The sequence below is a fragment of the Hemitrygon akajei genome, chromosome 6, assembly GCF_048418815.1.
Source record: "Hemitrygon akajei chromosome 6, sHemAka1.3, whole genome shotgun sequence".
Taxonomy (NCBI): Eukaryota; Metazoa; Chordata; class Chondrichthyes; order Myliobatiformes; family Dasyatidae; genus Hemitrygon; species Hemitrygon akajei.
In genome coordinates, this window is record NC_133129.1 from 186953401 (window position 1) to 186973820 (window position 20420).

General features: G+C 52.9%; 1 protein-coding gene across 3 annotated transcripts in view; it reads right to left on the reverse strand.

The window, feature by feature from the left end:
• Positions 1-20420, reverse strand: part of LOC140729774 (cadherin-related family member 5-like) — a 152742-nt gene that overhangs the window by 44771 nt on the left and 87551 nt on the right. For all 3 annotated transcript variants that reach the window (XM_073049977.1, XM_073049978.1, XM_073049976.1), the window contains one exon: positions 6520-6630. In XM_073049977.1, the coding sequence (XP_072906078.1) occupies positions 6520-6630 (111 nt within the window). The remainder of the gene's footprint in view (positions 1-6519; positions 6631-20420) is intronic.

Genomic DNA, 20420 nt, shown 5'->3' on the forward strand with positions numbered 1-20420 from the left:
ATGGTGGCTGTTTAGGGGTCACTAACCCCTAACCCTAAATCCATTAATCCCATGGTCCAAATCATTGACATACATCGTAAAAAGCAGTGTTCCCAACACCGACCCCTGTGGAACTCCACTAGTAACAGGCAGCCAGTCAGAATAGGATCCCTTTATTCCCACTCTCTGTTTCAGCCAGTGCTCCATCCACGCTAGTAACCCCTTGTAATTCCATGGGCTCTTATCTTGCTAAGCAGCCTCCTGTGCGGCACCTTGTCAAAGGCTTCTGAAAATCCAAGTACACCACATCCACTCTATCTCCTTTGTCTACCATGCTTGTAATTTCCTCAAAAAATTGCAGTAGGTTTGTCAGGCAGAATTTTCCTTTCATGTGCCTCCAGGTATTCTGTAATCTCATCCCTAACAATCGATTCCAACAACTTCCCAACCACTGATGTCCTCTGCCATTTGCCAGTTTGCAGTCTCCTCTGCACCCTTTCTATGGTTTCCACATCCTTCCTGTAGTGAGGCAACCAGAACTAAGCACAGTACTCAAAGTGGGGTCTGACCAGGCTCCTGTTCAGCTGCAACGTTACCTCTTGGCTCCTAAATTCAATTCCACAATTGATGAAGGCCAATGCAGAGTATCCTTTCTTAACCACAGAGTCAATCTGCACAGCAACTTTGAGTGTCCTAGGGACTCAGACCCCAAGATCCCTCTGATCCTCCACACTGCCAAGAGTCATAAGAACATGAGAAATAGGAGCAGGAGTAGGCCATCCGGCCTATCGAGCCTTCCCCACCATTCAATAAGATCATGGCCGATCTGTCCGTAAACTCAGCTCCATCTACCTGCCTTTTCCCCATAATCCTTAATTCCCTTACTATGTAAAAATCTATCTAACTGTATCTTAAATATATTTAGTGAAGAAGCCTCAACTGTTCCCTGGGCAGAGAATTTCACAGATTCATCACTCTCTGGGAAAAACAGTTTCTCCTCATTTCCGTCCTAAATCTTCTCCCCTGAATTTTGAGGCAATGTCCCCTAGTTCTAGTCTCACCTACAATGGAAACAACTTTCCTGCTTCTATCTTATCTATCCCTTTCAAAATAGGGTATGTTTCTATAACAGGGGTTCCCAACCTGGGGTGCCCGCATCCCCAGGGGGTGCGAGATGGAATTTCAGGGGGTGCGACAAAGAGTGGCTTGTGTGCTTGAGTGACAAGTCACGAGTCATCACATAGCCAGCTGCCAGTGTGCCTTGAGAAGTGGTAGTAACGTTTGTCCCAAGCACACTCCAGTCTCCCGCTGCCCGAGTCGAGAGAGACGTAAACTCACTCCAGTCTCCCGCTGCCCGAGTCGAGAGACATAAACTCACTCCAGTCTCCCGCTGCCCGAGTCGAGAGACATAAACTCACTCCAGTCTCCCTCTGCCCGAGTCAGCGTTGAGGATTCTCATCAGTGTTACCTGGGAAGTTACACCTCAGAGTTGAGGAGTCTCATCAATTTACTGTTTACAATTTTTTCTGAATAAATTTGAATCTAATTGCTCAATTTATATTTTCATTTTATGCACTGAGTTAAAAGCTTTTTTTTTAAAGTTCAATTTGTTCACCCACAGTATTGTATGTGGTTCAATAATTAGAAGTTAGACTTTTTCACCTTCAAATGTGATATTACTTTTGTAAGAGGTGTAAACATTGATCAAACATTTCCTAGGGGTGTGGGGCATAGAAAAGATTGGGAACCACTGTTCTATAAGATCCCTCTCATTCTTCTGAACTCCAGAGTATAGTCCCAGGCGACTCAATCTCTCCTCATAGGTTAACCCCTTCATCCCTGGAATCAACCTGGTGAACCTCCTCTGCACTGCCTCCAAAGCCAGTATATTCTTCCCCAAGTACGGAGACCAGAACTGCACACAGTACTCCAGGTGCGGCGTCACCAGTACCCTGTACAGTTGCAGCATGACCTCCCTGCTCTTGAATTCAATCCCTCTAGCAATGAAGGCCAACATTCCATTTGCCTTCTTAATAACCTGTTGTATCTGCAAGCCAACTTTTTGCAGTTCATGAACAAGCACTCCCAAGTCCCTCTGCACAACAGCATGCTGCACTTTCACTGTTTAAATAATAATCTGCTCTTCTATTATTCCTTCTGAAATGGATGATCTCGCATTTACCAAAGTTGTATTCCATCTGCCAGACCTTGGCCCACTCACTTAACCTCTATATCCCTCTGCAGCCTCTCCACATCCTCTGTAAAATCCTGCCCGGATGTAGGTTGTTCTGATGGTACTGATCCCACCTCCCTCAGAAGCAGTTCCAATGCCCCAAGAATCTGAAACCCTCCCTCCTGCACCACCGCTCAATCCACATATTCATTCTAGCTATCCTGCTGTTCCAACTCTGGCTAGCATGTGGCACTGGTAATAATCCTGAGATTATTACCTCTGTAGTCCTACTCTGAGAGTTTTCTGAGAGTGTATAACTTGTCCATATCCCCCAAACCTTGCTTATTCATTCAACTAACCAAGTGTCCTAAAATCTGTGATGGTACCCAATACGAGGAAATCTGCAGATGCTGGAAATTCAAACAACAACACACACAAAATGTTGGTAAATCCCCTGGGTCGCTGGGGCAGCCGAGATCGACAGCCGGGGCGAATCCCAATACCAATACCCAATACCTCTGGCAGATCGTCCCACCTGCTCACCTGCCTCTGGATGGAACACTTGCCCCTGTTTCCTTATAAATCTTACCCTCTCAACCTTATCTTAACCCCTCTAGTGTTAAGAATCTTGTACCCTGGATAAAATTCTGTAATCATCCATCTTATCTGCGCACCTCATGAGTTTATAAACCTTTCTCATGTTCCTCCTCAGCCTCCTTTGCCCCAAGAAAAATGGTCTCAGCCTTTCCACCTCCTGTTATACAATTAATATCCAATTAAATCATTCAGTCCCTAAGATATAGGAGCGGAATTATGTCATCTAGCCCATCAAGTACACTCCATAATTTCATCGTGGCTGATTCAAATACCTTCTCAGCTAAATTTTGTGCTTTCCCCCTGAATCCCTTCATGACTAATCAAGAATCTATCAACCTCTGCCTTAAATGTACCCAAAGACTTGGCCTCCACAGATGCCTGTGGCAACAGATTCCTCTGATTCCCTACTCTCTGGTTAAAGAAATTCCTTCTCATCTCCATTCTAAAAGGATGCCCCTCTATTCTGAGGTGTGTCCTCTAGGCTGAGACTCTCCCATCATAGAAGACATCCTTTGCACATCTACTTTTTTGAGGTCTTTCAACATTTGATAGGTTCCAATGAGATCCTCCCTCATTCTTCTGAATTCCAATGACGACAGGCCCAGAGCCATCAAACGCTCCTCATATGACAAGCCTTTCAATCCCGGAATCATTTTTGTGATGTCAACACATCCTTTCTAAGATAAGGGGACTAAAATGGCTCATAATATCCAAGTGGGGCCTCACCAGTGCTGTATAAAGTCTCATCATTACATTCTTGCTTTTGTATCCTAGTCCTCTCGAAATGAATGCTAACATTTCAGAACTTTTTCCAGCTTATCACATCCTTCCTACAGCCAGCAAAAATAAAACTGTGCCCAGTACCCGAGGTGTGGTCTCACCGATGTCTTCTACAGGTGTAATAAAACTTTCCAGCTCTTCTACTCAGGGCTGTGACTGATAAAGGCAAACACAACATACACCTTCTTCACCTGTGACAACACTTTCAGGAACCACGTACCTTTTGCCCCTACATTTCTACAACACTCCTCAAGGCCCTCTCATTTATTGTGCAAGCCCTGACTTGGTTTCACTGTACACTGAAAGATATTTGTTGGATGATTAGCTTTCTTTGTCACATGTGCATCGAAACATTGAAATATACAGTGAAATGTGTCTTTTGTGTCAATGACCATCACAGTCTGTAAATGTCACCATGTTTCCCACGCCAGCATAGCACACCAACCTACTAACGTTAATCTGTATGTTTTTGGAATGTGGGTGAAAACTGAAGTACCTGGCAGAAGCCCACGTGGTCACAGGGAGAATGTACAAGCTCCTTACTGACCACGGTGGGAATTGAACCCCAGTTGCTGGTACTATAAGGCGTTGTGCTAACCACTACAGTACTGGACCACCCACCCACTTGTTTGAGTTAAATTCCATCTGCCGTTTATTGGCCACTTTCCCTCTAGATTGTACTGTAACCTCAGACAACCTCCTACTCTGGTAATCCTAATCAGCAACTCTGGTGTTATCAGCAAACTTTCCTACACTCTCATCCAGATAGTCAATATACTGCAGATGGCAAATCAGCCCTGTGGCACAACACTAGTTACAGACCTTCAATCTAAAAAAACACTCCACCACCCACTGTCACCCTGTGATACCAGACACCAAACCGGTTTTGTATCCAATGACCAGCTCCCCTTGGATTCTGTGTGGTCTCCCTGCTACAACAATGGACTCTGCTACAGGGTTTCAGGCAGGCTGCACGGCAGAGCCAGCAATTGTGCCAGTGAATATGTACGTGTCAGCTAATCATCGCATTATGGTGGTATTTACCTCCCTTCTTTTTGTTGTAGCACTTACCGTGACTTGAGCAAAGCACAGCACGTTACACTGTCTGCTTGCATTGGGCCTTGCCTGAGAAGGTGGACTATCGAGTCAACTGATGCTGAAGAGTAGTGCTATTCCTTGTATAGTTAGATATTCATTTCAGCCACAATGTTGGCATCTAGCTTATAGTACGAGAGTCTTAGTTAACAGCCTTGTTTGGCCAAGTGTTTATTGTTTTCCTTTCCCTTAAAATCCTGTTCGTATTAAAGTCTGTGAACTATCGGCCTTCTTTATTGTGTCTTTCTCTGCACTTGGGCCATATCCCAATGCCTTGACAAACACATCAAGCACCATTTCCTGGGCTTTGCTAAAGACCCTCCACCCTGTCGTCTTGCTAAAGACTATAAAGACAACGTCCTCCACCCTGTCCTCTTGCTAAGGACAATATAGACAACGTCCTCCACCCTGTCCTCTTGCTAAGGACTACATAGACAATGTCCTCCACCCTGTCCTCTTGCTAAGGACAATATAGACAACGTCCTCCACCCTGTCCTCTTGCTAAGGACAATATAGACAACGTCCTCCACCCTGTCCTCTTGCTAAGGACAATATAGACAATGTCCTCCACCCTGTCGTCTTGCTAAGGACAATATAGACAATGTCCTCCATCTTGTCCTCTTGCTAAGGACTACATAGACAATGTCCTCCACCCTGTCGTCTTGCTAAGGACTACATAGACAACGTCCTCCACCCTGTCCTCTTGCTAAGGACTATATAGACAACGTCCTCCACCCTGTCCTCTTGCTAAGGACAATATAGACAACGTCCTCCACCCTGTCCTCTTGCCAACGACTACATAGACAATGTCCTCCACCCTGTCCTCTTGCTAAGGACTATATAGACAACGTCCTCCACCCTGTCCTCTTGCTAAGGACTATATAGACAACGTCCTCCACCCTGTCCTCTTGCTAAGGACAATATAGACAACGTCCTCCACCCTGTCCTCTTGCCAACGACTACATAGACAATGTCCTCCACCCTGTCCTCTTGCTAAGGACTATATAGACAACGTCCTCCACCCTGTCCTCTTGCTAAGGACTACATAGACAATGTCTTCCACCCTGTCGTCTTGCTAAGGACTATATAGACAACGTCCTGCACCCTGTCCTCTTGCTAAGGACAATATAGACAATGTCTTCCACCCTGTCCTCTTGCTAAGGACAATATAGACAATGTCCTCCACCCTGTCTTCTTGCTAAGGGCTACATAGACAATGTCATCCACCCTGTTGCCTTGCTAAGGACAATATAGACAACGTCCTCCACCCTGTCCTCTTGCTAAGGACAATATAGACAACGTCCTCCACCCTGTCCTCTTGCTAAGGACTATATAGACAATGTCCTCCACCCTGTCCTCTTGCTAAGGACAATATAGACAATGTCCTCCACCCTGTCGTCTTGCTAAGGACAGTATAGACAACGTCCTCCACCCTGTCCTCTTGCTAAGGACAATATAGACAACGTCCTCCACCCTGTCCTCTTGCTAAGGACTATATAGACAATGTCCTCCACCCTGTCCTCTTGCTAACGACTACATAGACAATGTCCTCCACCCTGTCCTCTTGCTAAGGACTATATAGACAATGTCCTCCACCCTGTCCTCTTGCTAAGGACTATATAGACAATGTCATCCACCCTGTTGCCTTGCTAACCATTTCAGAATGCTTAATCATATTTGCAAACACATTTCCCACACACGCCCCCTAGCCAGCCCTTGCCTTTGCAAAGTGGAGGTGCTGCTGGTCCTGTTTCAGAATGAGTAAACTTCTCACCAGTGCAGTCTGGCTTAGCAGCATACACTTCCCTGGTGGGTTCTCGGATGTTCCCTGAATTAGCTAACTTTTCTCATTTCCCAGTCTTCAGCTCATCTGCACCTCAAATCTCAGGTCTCACCTTGCAATGCAGAATCAGTGTTAACATCTTCTCCTTCTGGTAGTCCAAGGCTTTTGTTAGGTAGATCAGAGGCGTGTTCTCTGACTTCAGGAAGAAGAAATTTGAGCCGTCCTGAAGGAGAGGAGTCACGGTGTTATGGGATGTAGTGTGCCGGTGAGGGGTGTGAAGGAGAGGAGTCACGGTGTTATGGGATGTAGTGTGCCGGTGAGGGGTGTGAAGGAGAGGAGTCACGGTGTTATGGGATGTTGTGTGCCGGTGAGGGGTGTGAAGGAGAGGAGTCACGGTGTTATGGGATGTAGTGTGCCGGTGAGGGGTGTGAAGGAGAGGATGCACGGTGTTATGGGATGTAGTGTGCCGGTGAGGGGTGTGAAGGAGAGGATGCACGGTGTTATGGGATGTAGTGTGCCGGTGAGGGGTGTGAAGGAGAGGAGTCACGGTGTTATGGGATGTAGTGTGCCGGTGAGGGGTGTGAAGGAGAGGAGTCACAGTGTTATGGGATGTAGTGTGCCGGTGAGGGGTGTGAAGGAGAGGATGCACGGTGTTATGGGATGTAGTGTGCCGGTGAGGCTGTGAAGGAGAGGAGTCACGGTGTTATGGGATGTTGTGTGCCGGTGAGGGGTGTGAAGGAGAGGCGTCACAGTGTTATGGGATGTAGTGTGCCGGTGAGGGGTGTGAAGGAGAGGAGTCACAGTGTTATGGGATGTAGTGTGCCGGTGAGGGTGTGAAGGAGAGGAGTCACGGTGTTATGGGATGTAGTGTGCCGGTGAGGGGTGTGAAGGAGAGGAGTCACGGTGTTATGGGATGTAGTGTGCCGGTGAGGGGTGTGAAGGAGAGGAGTCACGGTGTTATGGGATGTAGTGTGCCGGTGAGGGGTGTGAAGGAGAGGAGTCACGGTGTTATGGTATGTAGTGTGCCGGTGAGGGGTGTGAAGGAGAGGAGTCACGGTGTTATGGGATGTAGTGTGCCGGTGAGGGGTGTGAAGGAGAGGAGTCACGGTGTTATGGGATGTAGTGTGTCGGTGAGGGGTGTGAAGGAGAGGAGTCACGGTGTTATGGGATGTAGTGTGCCGGTGAGTGGTGTGAAGGAGAGGATGCACGGTGTTATGGGATGTAGTGTGCCGGTGAGGGTGTGAAGGAGAGGAGTCACGGTGTTATGGGATGTAGTGTGCCGGTGAGGGGTGTGAAGGAGAGGATGCACGGTGTTATGGGATGTAGTGTGCCGGTGAGGGGTGTGAAGGAGAGGAGTCACGGTGTTATGGGATGTAGTGTGCCGGTGAGGGGTGTGAAGGAGAGGAGTCACAGTGTTATGGGATGTAGTGTGCCGGTGAGGGGTGTGAAGGAGAGGAGTCACGGTGTTATGGGATGTAGTGTGCCGGTGAGGGGTGTGAAGGAGAGGAGTCACGGTGTTATGGGATGTAGTGTGTCGGTGAGGGGTGTGAAGGAGAGGAGTCACGGTGTTATGGGATGTAGTGTGCCGGTGAGGGGTGTGAAGGAGAGGAGTCACGGTGTTATGTGATGTAGTGTGCCGGTGAGGGGTGTGAAGGAGAGGAGTCACGGTGTTATGGGATGTAGTGTGCCGGTGAGGGGTGTGAAGGAGAGGAGTCACGGCGTTATGGGATGTTGTGTGCCGGTGAGGGGTGTGAAGGAGAGGATGCACGGTGTTATGGGATGTAGTGTGTCGGTGTGGGGTGTGAAGGAGAGGAGTCACGGTGTTATGGGATGTAGTGTGCCGGAGAGGGTGGTGAAGGAGAGGAGTCACGGTGTTATGGGATGTAGTGTGCCGGTGAGGGGTGTGAAGGAGAGGAGTCACGGTGTTATGGGATGTAGTGTGCCGGTGAGGGTGTGAAGGAGAGGAGTCACGGTGTTATGGGATGTAGTGTGCCGGTGAGGGGTGTGAAGGAGAGGAGTCACGGTGTTATGGGATGTAGTGTGCCGGTGAGGGGTGTGAAGGAGAGGAGTCACGGTGTTATGGGATGTAGTGTGCCGGTGAGGGTGTGAAGGAGAGGAGTCACGGTGTTATGGGATGTAGTGTGCCGGTGAGGGGTGTGAAGGAGAGGAGTCACGGTGTTATGGGATGTAGTGTGCCGGTGAGGGGTGTGAAGGAGAGGAGTCACGGTGTTATGGGATGTAGTGTGCCGGTGAGTGGTGTGAAGGAGAGGAGTCACTGTGATATGGGATGTAGTGTGTCGGTGAGGGGTGTGAAGGAGAGGAGTCACGGTGTTATGGGATGTAGTGTGCCGGTGAGGGGTGTGAAGGAGAGGAGTCACGGTGTTATGGGATGTAGTGTGCCGGTGAGGGGTGTGAAGGAGAGGAGTCACGGTGTTATGGGATGTAGTGTGCCGGTGAGGGGTGTGAAGGAGAGGAGTCACGGTGTTATGGGATGTAGTGTGCCGGTGAGGGGTGTGAAGGAGAGGAGTCACGGTGTTATGGGATGTAGTGTGCCGGTGAGGGGTGTGAAGGAGAGGATGCACGGTGTTATGGGATGTGGTGTGCCGGTGAGGGGTGTGAAGGAGAGGAGTCACGGTTTTTATGGGATGTAGTGTGCCGGTGAGGGTGTGAAGGAGAGGATGCACGGTGTTATGGGATGTGGTGTGCCGGTGAGGGGTGTGAAGGAGAGGATGCACGGTGTTATGGGATGTAGTGTGCCGGTGAGGGGTGTGAAGGAGAGGATGCACGGTGTTATGGGATGTAGTGTGCCGGTGAGGGTGTGAAGGAGAGGAGTCACGGTGTTATGGGATGTAGTGTGCCGGTGAGGGGTGTGAAGGAGAGGAGTCACGGTGTTATGGGATGTGGTGTGCCGGTGAGGGGTGTGAAGGAGAGGATGCACGGTGTTATGGGATGTAGTGTGCCGGTGAGGGGTGTGAAGGAGAGGATGCACGGTGTTATGGGATGTAGTGTGCCGGTGAGGGTGTGAAGGAGAGGAGTCACGGTGTTATGGGATGTAGTGTGCCGGTGAGGGGTGTGAAGGAGAGGAGTCACGGTGTTATGGGATGTAGTGTGCCGGTGAGGGGTGTGAAGGAGAGGAGTCACGGTGTTATGGGATGTAGTGTGCCGGTGAGTGGTGTGAAGGAGAGGAGTCACTGTGATATGGGATGTAGTGTGTCGGTGAGGGGTGTGAAGGAGAGGAGTCACGGTGTTATGGGATGTAGTGTGCCGGTGAGGGGTGTGAAGGAGAGGAGTCACGGTGTTATGGGATGTAGTGTGCCGGTGAGGGGTGTGAAGGAGAGGAGTCACGGTGTTATGGGATGTAGTGTGCCGGTGAGGGGTGTGAAGGAGAGGAGTCACGGTGTTATGGGATGTAGTGTGCCGGTGAGGGGTGTGAAGGAGAGGAGTCACGGTGTTATGGGATGTAGTGTGCCGGTGAGGGGTGTGAAGGAGAGGATGCACGGTGTTATGGGATGTGGTGTGCCGGTGAGGGGTGTGAAGGAGAGGAGTCACGGTTTTTATGGGATGTAGTGTGCCGGTGAGGGTGTGAAGGAGAGGATGCACGGTGTTATGGGATGTGGTGTGCCGGTGAGGGGTGTGAAGGAGAGGATGCACGGTGTTATGGGATGTAGTGTGCCGGTGAGGGGTGTGAAGGAGAGGATGCACGGTGTTATGGGATGTAGTGTGCCGGTGAGGGGTGTGAAGGAGAGGAGTCACGGTGTTATGGGATGTAGTGTGCCGGTGAGGGGTGTGAAGGAGAGTAGTCACAGTGTTATGGGATGTAGTGTGCCGGTGAGGGGTGTGAAGGAGAGGATGCACGGTGTTATGGGATGTAGTGTGCCGGTGAGGCTGTGAAGGAGAGGAGTCACGGTGTTATGGGATGTTGTGTGCCGGTGAGGGGTGTGAAGGAGAGGCGTCACAGTGTTATGGGATGTAGTGTGCCGGTGAGGGGTGTGAAGGAGAGGAGTCACAGTGTTATGGGATGTAGTGTGCCGGTGAGGGTGTGAAGGAGAGGAGTCACGGTGTTATGGGATGTAGTGTGCCGGTGAGGGGTGTGAAGGAGAGGAGTCACGGTGTTATGGGATGTAGTGTGCCGGTGAGGGGTGTGAAGGAGAGGAGTCACGGTGTTATGGGATGTAGTGTGCCGGTGAGGGGTGTGAAGGAGAGGAGTCACGGTGTTATGGGATGTAGTGTGCCGGTGAGGGGTGTGAAGGAGAGGAGTCACGGTGTTATGGTATGTAGTGTGCCGGTGAGGGGTGTGAAGGAGAGGAGTCACGGTGTTATGGGATGTAGTGTGCCGGTGAGGGGTGTGAAGGAGAGGAGTCACGGTGTTATGGGATGTAGTGTGTCGGTGAGGGGTGTGAAGGAGAGGAGTCACGGTGTTATGGGATGTAGTGTGCCGGTGAGGGGTGTGAAGGAGAGGATGCACGGTTTTATGGGATGTAGTGTGCCGGTGAGGGGTGTGAAGGAGAGGAGTCACGGTGTTATGGGATGTAGTGTGCCGGTGAGGGGTGTGAAGGAGAGGAGTCACAGTGTTATGGGATGTAGTGTGCCGGTGAGGGGTGTGAAGGAGAGGAGTCACGGTGTTATGGGATGTAGTGTGCCGGTGAGGGGTGTGAAGGAGAGGAGTCACGGTGTTATGGGATGTAGTGTGTCGGTGAGGGGTGTGAAGGAGAGGAGTCACGGTGTTATGGGATGTAGTGTGCCGGTGAGGGGTGTGAAGGAGAGGAGTCACGGTGTTATGTGATGTAGTGTGCCGGTGAGGGGTGTGAAGGAGAGGAGTCACGGTGTTATGGGATGTAGTGTGCCGGTGAGGGGTGTGAAGGAGAGGAGTCACGGCGTTATGGGATGTTGTGTGCCGGTGAGGGGTGTGAAGGAGAGGATGCACGGTGTTATGGGATGTAGTGTGTCGGTGTGGGGTGTGAAGGAGAGGAGTCACGGTGTTATGGGATGTAGTGTGCCGGAGAGGGTGGTGAAGGAGAGGAGTCACGGTGTTATGGGATGTAGTGTGCCGGTGAGGGGTGTGAAGGAGAGGAGTCACGGTGTTATGGGATGTAGTGTGCCGGTGAGGGTGTGAAGGAGAGGAGTCACGGTGTTATGGGATGTAGTGTGCCGGTGAGGGGTGTGAAGGAGAGGAGTCACGGTGTTATGGGATGTAGTGTGCCGGTGAGGGGTGTGAAGGAGAGGAGTCACGGTGTTATGGGATGTAGTGTGCCGGTGAGGGTGTGAAGGAGAGGAGTCACGGTGTTATGGGATGTAGTGTGCCGGTGAGGGGTGTGAAGGAGAGGAGTCACGGTGTTATGGGATGTAGTGTGCCGGTGAGGGGTGTGAAGGAGAGGAGTCACGGTGTTATGGGATGTAGTGTGCCGGTGAGTGGTGTGAAGGAGAGGAGTCACTGTGATATGGGATGTAGTGTGTCGGTGAGGGGTGTGAAGGAGAGGAGTCACGGTGTTATGGGATGTAGTGTGCCGGTGAGGGGTGTGAAGGAGAGGAGTCACGGTGTTATGGGATGTAGTGTGCCGGTGAGGGGTGTGAAGGAGAGGAGTCACGGTGTTATGGGATGTAGTGTGCCGGTGAGGGGTGTGAAGGAGAGGAGTCACGGTGTTATGGGATGTAGTGTGCCGGTGAGGGGTGTGAAGGAGAGGAGTCACGGTGTTATGGGATGTAGTGTGCCGGTGAGGGGTGTGAAGGAGAGGATGCACGGTGTTATGGGATGTGGTGTGCCGGTGAGGGGTGTGAAGGAGAGGAGTCACGGTTTTTATGGGATGTAGTGTGCCGGTGAGGGTGTGAAGGAGAGGATGCACGGTGTTATGGGATGTGGTGTGCCGGTGAGGGGTGTGAAGGAGAGGATGCACGGTGTTATGGGATGTAGTGTGCCGGTGAGGGGTGTGAAGGAGAGGATGCACGGTGTTATGGGATGTAGTGTGCCGGAGAGGGTGTGAAGGAGAGGAGTCACGGTGTTATGGGATGTAGTGTGCCGGTGAGGGGTGTGAAGGAGAGGATGCACGGTGTCATGGGATGTAGTGTGCCGGTGAGGGGTGTGAAGGAGAGGATGCACGGTGTTATGGGATGTAGTGTGCCGGTGAGGGGTGTGAAGGAGAGGATGCACGGTGTTATGGGATGTAGTGTGCCGGAGAGGGTGTGAAGGAGAGGAGTCACGGTTTTTATGGGATGTAGTGTGCCGGTGAGGGTGTGAAGGAGAGGATGCACGGTGTTATGGGATGTGGTGTGCCGGTGAGGGGTGTGAAGGAGAGGATGCACGGTGTTATGGGATGTAGTGTGCCGGTGAGGGGTGTGAAGGAGAGGAGTCACGGTGTTATGGGATGTAGTGTGCCGGAGAGGGTGTGAAGGAGAGGAGTCACGGTGTTATGGGATGTAGTGTGCCGGTGAGGGTGTGAAGGAGAGGAGTCACGGTGTTATGGGATGTAGTGTGCCGGTGAGGGGTGTGAAGGAGAGGAGTCACGGTGTTATGGGATGTGGTGTGCCGGTGAGGGGTGTGAAGGAGAGGATGCACGGTGTTATGGGATGTAGTGTGCCGGTGAGGGGTGTGAAGGAGAGGATGCACGGTGTTATGGGATGTAGTGTGCCGGTGAGGGTGTGAAGGAGAGGAGTCACGGTGTTATGGGATGTAGTGTGCCGGTGAGGGGTGTGAAGGAGAGGAGTCACGGTGTTATGGGATGTAGTGTGCCGGTGAGGGGTGTGAAGGAGAGGAGTCACGGTGTTATGGGATGTAGTGTGCCGGTGAGTGGTGTGAAGGAGAGGAGTCACTGTGATATGGGATGTAGTGTGTCGGTGAGGGGTGTGAAGGAGAGGAGTCACGGTGTTATGGGATGTAGTGTGCCGGTGAGGGGTGTGAAGGAGAGGAGTCACGGTGTTATGGGATGTAGTGTGCCGGTGAGGGGTGTGAAGGAGAGGAGTCACGGTGTTATGGGATGTAGTGTGCCGGTGAGGGGTGTGAAGGAGAGGAGTCACGGTGTTATGGGATGTAGTGTGCCGGTGAGGGGTGTGAAGGAGAGGAGTCACGGTGTTATGGGATGTAGTGTGCCGGTGAGGGGTGTGAAGGAGAGGATGCACGGTGTTATGGGATGTGGTGTGCCGGTGAGGGGTGTGAAGGAGAGGCGTCACAGTGTTATGGGATGTAGTGTGCCGGTGAGGGGTGTGAAGGAGAGGAGTCACAGTGTTATGGGATGTAGTGTGCCGGTGAGGGGTGTGAAGGAGAGGATGCACGGTGTTATGGGATGTAGTGTGCCGGTGAGGGTGTGAAGGAGAGGAGTCACGGTGTTATGGGATGTAGTGTGCCGGTGAGGGGTGTGAAGGAGAGGAGTCACGGTGTTATGGGATGTGGTGTGCCGGTGAGGGGTGTGAAGGAGAGGATGCACGGTGTTATGGGATGTAGTGTGCCGGTGAGGGGTGTGAAGGAGAGGAGTCACGGTGTTATGGGATGTAGTGTGCCGGTGAGGGGTGTGAAGGAGAGGATGCACGGTGTTATGGGATGTGGTGTGCCGGTGAGGGGTGTGAAGGAGAGGATGCACGGTGTTATGGGATGTAGTGTGCCGGTGAGGGGTGTGAAGGAGAGGATGCACGGTGTTATGGGATGTAGTGTGCCGGTGAGGGTGTGAAGGAGAGGAGTCACGGTGTTATGGGATGTAGTGTGCCGGTGAGGGGTGTGAAGGAGAGGAGTCACGGTGTTATGGGATGTAGTGTGCCGGTGAGGGGTGTGAAGGAGAGGAGTCACGGTGTTATGGGATGTAGTGTGTCGGTGAGGGGTGTGAAGGAGAGGAGTCACGGTGTTATGGGATGTAGTGTGCCGGTGAGGGGTGTGAAGGAGAGGAGTCACGGTGTTATGTGATGTAGTGTGCCGGTGAGGGGTGTGAAGGAGAGGAGTCACGGTGTTATGGGATGTAGTGTGCCGGTGAGGGGTGTGAAGGAGAGGAGTCACGGCGTTATGGGATGTTGTGTGCCGGTGAGGGGTGTGAAGGAGAGGATGCACGGTGTTATGGGATGTAGTGTGCCGGTGAGGGGTGTGAAGGAGAGGATGCACGGTGTTATGGGATGTAGTGTGCCGGTGAGGGTGTGAAGGAGAGGAGTCACGGTGTTATGGGATGTAGTGTGCCGGTGAGGGGTGTGAAGGAGAGGAGTCACGGTGTTATGGGATGTGGTGTGCCGGTGAGGGGTGTGAAGGAGAGGATGCACGGTGTTATGGGATGTAGTGTGCCGGTGAGGGGTGTGAAGGAGAGGAGTCACGGTGTTATGGGATGTAGTGTGCCGGTGAGGGGTGTGAAGGAGAGGATGCACGGTGTTATGGGATGTGGTGTGCCGGTGAGGGGTGTGAAGGAGAGGATGCACGGTGTTATGGGATGTAGTGTGCCGGTGAGGGGTGTGAAGGAGAGGAGTCACGGTGTTATGGGATGTAGTGTGCCGGTGAGGGGTGTGAAGGAGAGGAGTCACAGTGTTATGGGATGTAGTGTGCCGGTGAGGGGTGTGAAGGAGAGGATGCACGGTGTTATGGGATGTAGTGTGCCGGTGAGGCTGTGAAGGAGAGGAGTCACGGTGTTATGGGATGTTGTGTGCCGGTGAGGGGTGTGAAGGAGAGGCGTCACAGTGTTATGGGATGTAGTGTGCCGGTGAGGGGTGTGAAGGAGAGGAGTCACAGTGTTATGGGATGTAGTGTGCCGGTGAGGGTGTGAAGGAGAGGAGTCACGGTGTTATGGGATGTAGTGTGCCGGTGAGGGGTGTGAAGGAGAGGAGTCACGGTGTTATGGGATGTAGTGTGCCGGTGAGGGGTGTGAAGGAGAGGAGTCACGGTGTTATGGGATGTAGTGTGCCGGTGAGGGGTGTGAAGGAGAGGAGTCACGGTGTTATGGTATGTAGTGTGCCGGTGAGGGGTGTGAAGGAGAGGAGTCACGGTGTTATGGGATGTAGTGTGCCGGTGAGGGGTGTGAAGGAGAGGAGTCACGGTGTTATGGGATGTAGTGTGTCGGTGAGGGGTGTGAAGGAGAGGAGTCACGGTGTTATGGGATGTAGTGTGCCGGTGAGTGGTGTGAAGGAGAGGATGCACGGTGTTATGGGATGTAGTGTGCCGGTGAGGGTGTGAAGGAGAGGAGTCACGGTGTTATGGGATGTAGTGTGCCGGTGAGGGGTGTGAAGGAGAGGATGCACGGTGTTATGGGATGTAGTGTGCCGGTGAGGGGTGTGAAGGAGAGGAGTCACGGTGTTATGGGATGTAGTGTGCCGGTGAGGGGTGTGAAGGAGAGGAGTCACAGTGTTATGGGATGTAGTGTGCCGGTGAGGGGTGTGAAGGAGAGGAGTCACGGTGTTATGGGATGTAGTGTGCCGGTGAGGGGTGTGAAGGAGAGGAGTCACGGTGTTATGGGATGTAGTGTGTCGGTGAGGGGTGTGAAGGAGAGGAGTCACGGTGTTATGGGATGTAGTGTGCCGGTGAGGGGTGTGAAGGAGAGGAGTCACGGTGTTATGTGATGTAGTGTGCCGGTGAGGGGTGTGAAGGAGAGGAGTCACGGTGTTATGGGATGTAGTGTGCCGGTGAGGGGTGTGAAGGAGAGGAGTCACGGCGTTATGGGATGTTGTGTGCCGGTGAGGGGTGTGAAGGAGAGGATGCACGGTGTTATGGGATGTAGTGTGTCGGTGTGGGGTGTGAAGGAGAGGAGTCACGGTGTTATGGGATGTAGTGTGCCGGAGAGGGTGGTGAAGGAGAGGAGTCACGGTGTTATGGGATGTAGTGTGCCGGTGAGGGGTGTGAAGGAGAGGAGTCACGGTGTTATGGGATGTAGTGTGCCGGTGAGGGTGTGAAGGAGAGGAGTCACGGTGTTATGGGATGTAGTGTGCCGGTGAGGGGTGTGAAGGAGAGGAGTCACGGTGTTATGGGATGTAGTGTGCCGGTGAGGGGTGTGAAGGAGAGGAGTCACGGTGTTATGGGATGTAGTGTGCCGGTGAGGGTGTGAAGGAGAGGAGTCACGGTGTTATGGGATGTAGTGTGCCGGTGAGGGGTGTGAAGGAGAGGAGTCACGGTGTTATGGGATGTAGTGTGCCGGTGAGGGGTGTGAAGGAGAGGAGTCACGGTGTTATGGGATGTAGTGTGCCGGTGAGTGGTGTGAAGGAGAGGAGTCACTGTGATATGGGATGTAGTGTGTCGGTGAGGGGTGTGAAGGAGAGGAGTCACGGTGTTATGGGATGTAGTGTGCCGGTGAGGGGTGTGAAGGAGAGGAGTCACGGTGTTATGGGATGTAGTGTGCCGGTGAGGGGTGTGAAGGAGAGGAGTCACGGTGTTATGGGATGTAGTGTGCCGGTGAGGGGTGTGAAGGAGAGGAGTCACGGTGTTATGGGATGTAGTGTGCCGGTGAGGGGTGTGAAGGAGAGGAGTCACGGTGTTATGGGATGTAGTGTGCCGGTGAGGGGTGTGAAGGAGAGGATGCACGGTGTTATGGGATGTGGTGTGCCGGTGAGGGGTGTGAAGGAGAGGAGTCACGGTTTTTATGGGATGTAGTGTGCCGGTGAGGGTGTGAAGGAGAGGATGCACGGTGTTATGGGATGTGGTGTGCCGGTGAGGGGTGTGAAGGAGAGGATGCACGGTGTTATGGGATGTAGTGTGCCGGTGAGGGGTGTGAAGGAGAGGATGCACGGTGTTATGGGATGTAGTGTGCCGGTGAGGGTGTGAAGGAGAGGAGTCACGGTGTTATGGGATGTAGTGTGCCGGTGAGGGGTGTGAAGGAGAGGAGTCACGGTGTTATGGGATGTGGTGTGCCGGTGAGGGGTGTGAAGGAGAGGATGCACGGTGTTATGGGATGTAGTGTGCCGGTGAGGGGTGTGAAGGAGAGGATGCACGGTGTTATGGGATGTAGTGTGCCGGTGAGGGTGTGAAGGAGAGGAGTCACGGTGTTATGGGATGTAGTGTGCCGGTGAGGGGTGTGAAGGAGAGGAGTCACGGTGTTATGGGATGTAGTGTGCCGGTGAGGGGTGTGAAGGAGAGGAGTCACGGTGTTATGGGATGTAGTGTGCCGGTGAGTGGTGTGAAGGAGAGGAGTCACTGTGATATGGGATGTAGTGTGTCGGTGAGGGGTGTGAAGGAGAGGAGTCACGGTGTTATGGGATGTAGTGTGCCGGTGAGGGGTGTGAAGGAGAGGAGTCACGGTGTTATGGGATGTAGTGTGCCGGTGAGGGGTGTGAAGGAGAGGAGTCACGGTGTTATGGGATGTAGTGTGCCGGTGAGGGGTGTGAAGGAGAGGAGTCACGGTGTTATGGGATGTAGTGTGCCGGTGAGGGGTGTGAAGGAGAGGAGTCACGGTGTTATGGGATGTAGTGTGCCGGTGAGGGGTGTGAAGGAGAGGATGCACGGTGTTATGGGATGTGGTGTGCCGGTGAGGGGTGTGAAGGAGAGGAGTCACGGTTTTTATGGGATGTAGTGTGCCGGTGAGGGTGTGAAGGAGAGGATGCACGGTGTTATGGGATGTGGTGTGCCGGTGAGGGGTGTGAAGGAGAGGATGCACGGTGTTATGGGATGTAGTGTGCCGGTGAGGGGTGTGAAGGAGAGGATGCACGGTGTTATGGGATGTAGTGTGCCGGTGAGGGGTGTGAAGGAGAGGAGTCACGGTGTTATGGGATGTAGTGTGCCGGTGAGGGGTGTGAAGGAGAGTAGTCACAGTGTTATGGGATGTAGTGTGCCGGTGAGGGGTGTGAAGGAGAGGATGCACGGTGTTATGGGATGTAGTGTGCCGGTGAGGCTGTGAAGGAGAGGAGTCACGGTGTTATGGGATGTTGTGTGCCGGTGAGGGGTGTGAAGGAGAGGCGTCACAGTGTTATGGGATGTAGTGTGCCGGTGAGGGGTGTGAAGGAGAGGAGTCACAGTGTTATGGGATGTAGTGTGCCGGTGAGGGTGTGAAGGAGAGGAGTCACGGTGTTATGGGATGTAGTGTGCCGGTGAGGGGTGTGAAGGAGAGGAGTCACGGTGTTATGGGATGTAGTGTGCCGGTGAGGGGTGTGAAGGAGAGGAGTCACGGTGTTATGGGATGTAGTGTGCCGGTGAGGGGTGTGAAGGAGAGGAGTCACGGTGTTATGGGATGTAGTGTGCCGGTGAGGGGTGTGAAGGAGAGGAGTCACGGTGTTATGGTATGTAGTGTGCCGGTGAGGGGTGTGAAGGAGAGGAGTCACGGTGTTATGGGATGTAGTGTGCCGGTGAGGGGTGTGAAGGAGAGGAGTCACGGTGTTATGGGATGTAGTGTGTCGGTGAGGGGTGTGAAGGAGAGGAGTCACGGTGTTATGGGATGTAGTGTGCCGGTGAGGGGTGTGAAGGAGAGGATGCACGGTTTTATGGGATGTAGTGTGCCGGTGAGGGGTGTGAAGGAGAGGAGTCACGGTGTTATGGGATGTAGTGTGCCGGTGAGGGGTGTGAAGGAGAGGAGTCACAGTGTTATGGGATGTAGTGTGCCGGTGAGGGGTGTGAAGGAGAGGAGTCACGGTGTTATGGGATGTAGTGTGCCGGTGAGGGGTGTGAAGGAGAGGAGTCACGGTGTTATGGGATGTAGTGTGTCGGTGAGGGGTGTGAAGGAGAGGAGTCACGGTGTTATGGGATGTAGTGTGCCGGTGAGGGGTGTGAAGGAGAGGAGTCACGGTGTTATGTGATGTAGTGTGCCGGTGAGGGGTGTGAAGGAGAGGAGTCACGGTGTTATGGGATGTAGTGTGCCGGTGAGGGGTGTGAAGGAGAGGAGTCACGGCGTTATGGGATGTTGTGTGCCGGTGAGGGGTGTGAAGGAGAGGATGCACGGTGTTATGGGATGTAGTGTGTCGGTGTGGGGTGTGAAGGAGAGGAGTCACGGTGTTATGGGATGTAGTGTGCCGGAGAGGGTGGTGAAGGAGAGGAGTCACGGTGTTATGGGATGTAGTGTGCCGGTGAGGGGTGTGAAGGAGAGGAGTCACGGTGTTATGGGATGTAGTGTGCCGGTGAGGGTGTGAAGGAGAGGAGTCACGGTGTTATGGGATGTAGTGTGCCGGTGAGGGGTGTGAAGGAGAGGAGTCACGGTGTTATGGGATGTAGTGTGCCGGTGAGGGGTGTGAAGGAGAGGAGTCACGGTGTTATGGGATGTAGTGTGCCGGTGAGGGTGTGAAGGAGAGGAGTCACGGTGTTATGGGATGTAGTGTGCCGGTGAGGGGTGTGAAGGAGAGGAGTCACGGTGTTATGGGATGTAGTGTGCCGGTGAGGGGTGTGAAGGAGAGGAGTCACGGTGTTATGGGATGTAGTGTGCCGGTGAGTGGTGTGAAGGAGAGGAGTCACTGTGATATGGGATGTAGTGTGTCGGTGAGGGGTGTGAAGGAGAGGAGTCACGGTGTTATGGGATGTAGTGTGCCGGTGAGGGGTGTGAAGGAGAGGAGTCACGGTGTTATGGGATGTAGTGTGCCGGTGAGGGGTGTGAAGGAGAGGAGTCACGGTGTTATGGGATGTAGTGTGCCGGTGAGGGGTGTGAAGGAGAGGAGTCACGGTGTTATGGGATGTAGTGTGCCGGTGAGGGGTGTGAAGGAGAGGAGTCACGGTGTTATGGGATGTAGTGTGCCGGTGAGGGGTGTGAAGGAGAGGATGCACGGTGTTATGGGATGTGGTGTGCCGGTGAGGGGTGTGAAGGAGAGGAGTCACGGTTTTTATGGGATGTAGTGTGCCGGTGAGGGTGTGAAGGAGAGGATGCACGGTGTTATGGGATGTGGTGTGCCGGTGAGGGGTGTGAAGGAGAGGATGCACGGTGTTATGGGATGTAGTGTGCCGGTGAGGGGTGTGAAGGAGAGGATGCACGGTGTTATGGGATGTAGTGTGCCGGAGAGGGTGTGAAGGAGAGGAGTCACGGTGTTATGGGATGTAGTGTGCCGGTGAGGGGTGTGAAGGAGAGGATGCACGGTGTTATGGGATGTAGTGTGCCGGTGAGGGGTGTGAAGGAGAGGATGCACGGTGTTATGGGATGTAGTGTGCCGGTGAGGGGT